The following is a 2,352-nucleotide window of genomic DNA, read 5'->3' on the forward strand; positions in this document are numbered from 1 at the left end:
ATGGGACCCTTAACTGTTAGTCTTTAAGAGTGTTCATCGTAATAAGACTATCTACCACCTCACCCCGCCCAAAACCCATAGTTAAATTTACTTAAATGAAAACAAAATTTTCTGGATGCATTTTTTGTTTTGACACCACAAATTCAGGTTTACTCTTGCAAATCACCACAAAAACTATGTACAGGTGAAGAACTACTAGCACTGATACATCTCTGACTGACACAAGGGCTTTAAAAATCGAAGGAGCTTTTGTATCCAGAAAATCTAAAACATTGTTTATCATGAAAATATAAGCCTGCTTATTCCTTGGTTTTGTTAAGTTCTCATTCAATTGAAATGTTAGAGGCACTGAAAAAAAATCTACAAAGATCCCTTTTTGGCATTAAATGAATGTAAAGAACCATACCTTCCCTACCACATGCTTTTGGCAGTTCGAGGGCTAACTAATTAAGCTGCTGTATGTCACACTATTTTGGATCAAGTCTGATCACTATTTAGTTTATAGGGGCTCTATATTGATGTATAGGGGGTGGGGGAAGAAAATAGTTTGTTAAAAAAAAGATTTAAGTTAATAAACCCATCTAAACAATATTTGCAAAACAGTTTTAATCGCAACCAATTTAGCTATTTTGGAGCAAGTTTGGTTGTAGACCAATCCTAAAATTCACAGCCGATCCATTTTTGGTCTCCTGTCACTCGATTCCATTCATTCCAATGCTGTCCAGTTACAATGCCGACAGGACCTTAGTTGCCCACTTAAGAAATAAAATCAAATATTGAGAAGGGCCAGAACAACCAAAAAGCCACACTGTACACATAGGTATGACAGGAAATAGGTTGACAAGCAGAAGCAATTCTACTGAAGCCGATGCTGTTAAAACAAGGTTAAGTTCAGCACAGGATGTGGCTCTAAGTTTGGGCCGCAGACTACCCAACAAGGTTAAAAAATAAAGCTTGCCAACCTTTAATCCGATGAAGTAAAAGAGCAGGTTAATGTTGTGTCAACTTGTTCTGATGGACATAAACTTTTTTGTTCTCTACATCCAAGTAGAAAGACAGTTGCTGGTAAGTCAGCCACACCTGTTCCCGCACAATAGCGAAGGCCACTCCCAAGTCGCATCTATTATGTTCCTACCCATCAGAATATATTGAACTGCTTGCGGGGCTTTGTGTTTCCAGGGTAAGACCCTGTTCTGTACAAGCAGAGGGAACCTGAGCAAGCCGGAGGTGGCAGATTCTGAAGCTGGCGCAGCTGCTCCGTCCGGCTCTGCAGGGTCCCTCAAAGCACAGGGCCCGGGGCAGTCACCCCGATTCACCCCCCTGCCCAGGAATGGCCCCATCTATAAGCTTAGTAGCCAGAGATCCACAATAGCTTTAAAAAGGGAAAACATTCCTAGTAGAAAGTGGGGGTGAGGGAGTGGAGGAAGAATTCTGAAAGACAGAATATGCAAAGTTATGGCTACATTTTAAAAAAACTGCATTGGAGAGCAAGACTACAGATAAAGCTGAAGTGCCCCAAAGAGTCTATACTCTGCATGCCAAGAGATGGGCATACATGCCTTCCAAGTGCAGTCAATGTGTTATAGTTTGAGCCTCATCAATTTGGCTTAAAACTTCCTGAAATGGCTTAAACTTCCCTACCATGCTTTAACACTTCACTGTGGTTATGCACACCTTAAACTACATCCACTGACCTACACAGCAGAGTACAGGTTTCCAATCGCTGTATGCAGGTTCTGTACGTGCAAATTTGTTCTTATGCGATGACGCTTTTTATACCAAAAATTCATTACATGCAAGGTAAGTTCACTCTTATGCGAGTGGTGTAGTAGAAGCCCAGTCAGCTGCTTTGTGCAGTGCATTGTGGGAGTGATGCACACCAAAATATAGTCTCCTGTGGGGATCTGTACTCCTCGCTCATTGTCTCTGATGCTTGTTTTTGTAGTTGCCGTCCCCATTATGATAGTGCCCTGTGCTTGCGTGCACTGTCTGCTGTTGGTGAGTACCAAAATTGTCCTGTAAAAGTGGTAGAAATGGGTCTGGGGGTCAGTACTGTCAAGGTCTTGGAACATATCTCTATTTGTTACATTGTAAAGTGGGTTCCCTTTATGCTAATTTGAGTTGTGCGCCATTTTCCAGGAATGCATGTATAGCATAAAGCAAGGGAAACCTGCATAAGCTCCAAACATTAGTTTTAAGATGATGACAACTGCAGGAAGTTCACTGTATGGGATACAGTCAAAGCAATTATAAAACTTTCCAAGACAAGACAAAGGAAGAATGTTATTAGCAAAGTGGGATGGAATAGCTCACATTTGCATATGTAGAGTAAAATCTTGTATATATAGAAGG

At 41.2% G+C, this 2,352-nt stretch overlaps 1 protein-coding gene across 1 annotated transcript in view; it reads right to left on the minus strand.

Moving 5' to 3' along the window:
- The window catches only part of IGF2R (insulin like growth factor 2 receptor), an 85,809-nt gene extending 83,873 nt beyond the window's left edge, over positions 1–1,936 (minus strand). Inside the window, exon 1 of the mRNA XM_025201983.1 lies at positions 1,881–1,936. Coding sequence (XP_025057768.1) covers positions 1,881–1,921 — 41 coding nt within the window. The 5' untranslated portion in view covers positions 1,922–1,936. The remainder of the gene's footprint in view (positions 1–1,880) is intronic.
- Positions 1,937–2,352: the final 416 nt, after the last annotated feature.

Source organism: Alligator sinensis, unplaced genomic scaffold (genome assembly GCF_000455745.1).
Source record: "Alligator sinensis unplaced genomic scaffold, ASM45574v1 scaffold682_1, whole genome shotgun sequence".
NCBI classification, from domain to species: Eukaryota; Metazoa; Chordata; order Crocodylia; family Alligatoridae; genus Alligator; species Alligator sinensis.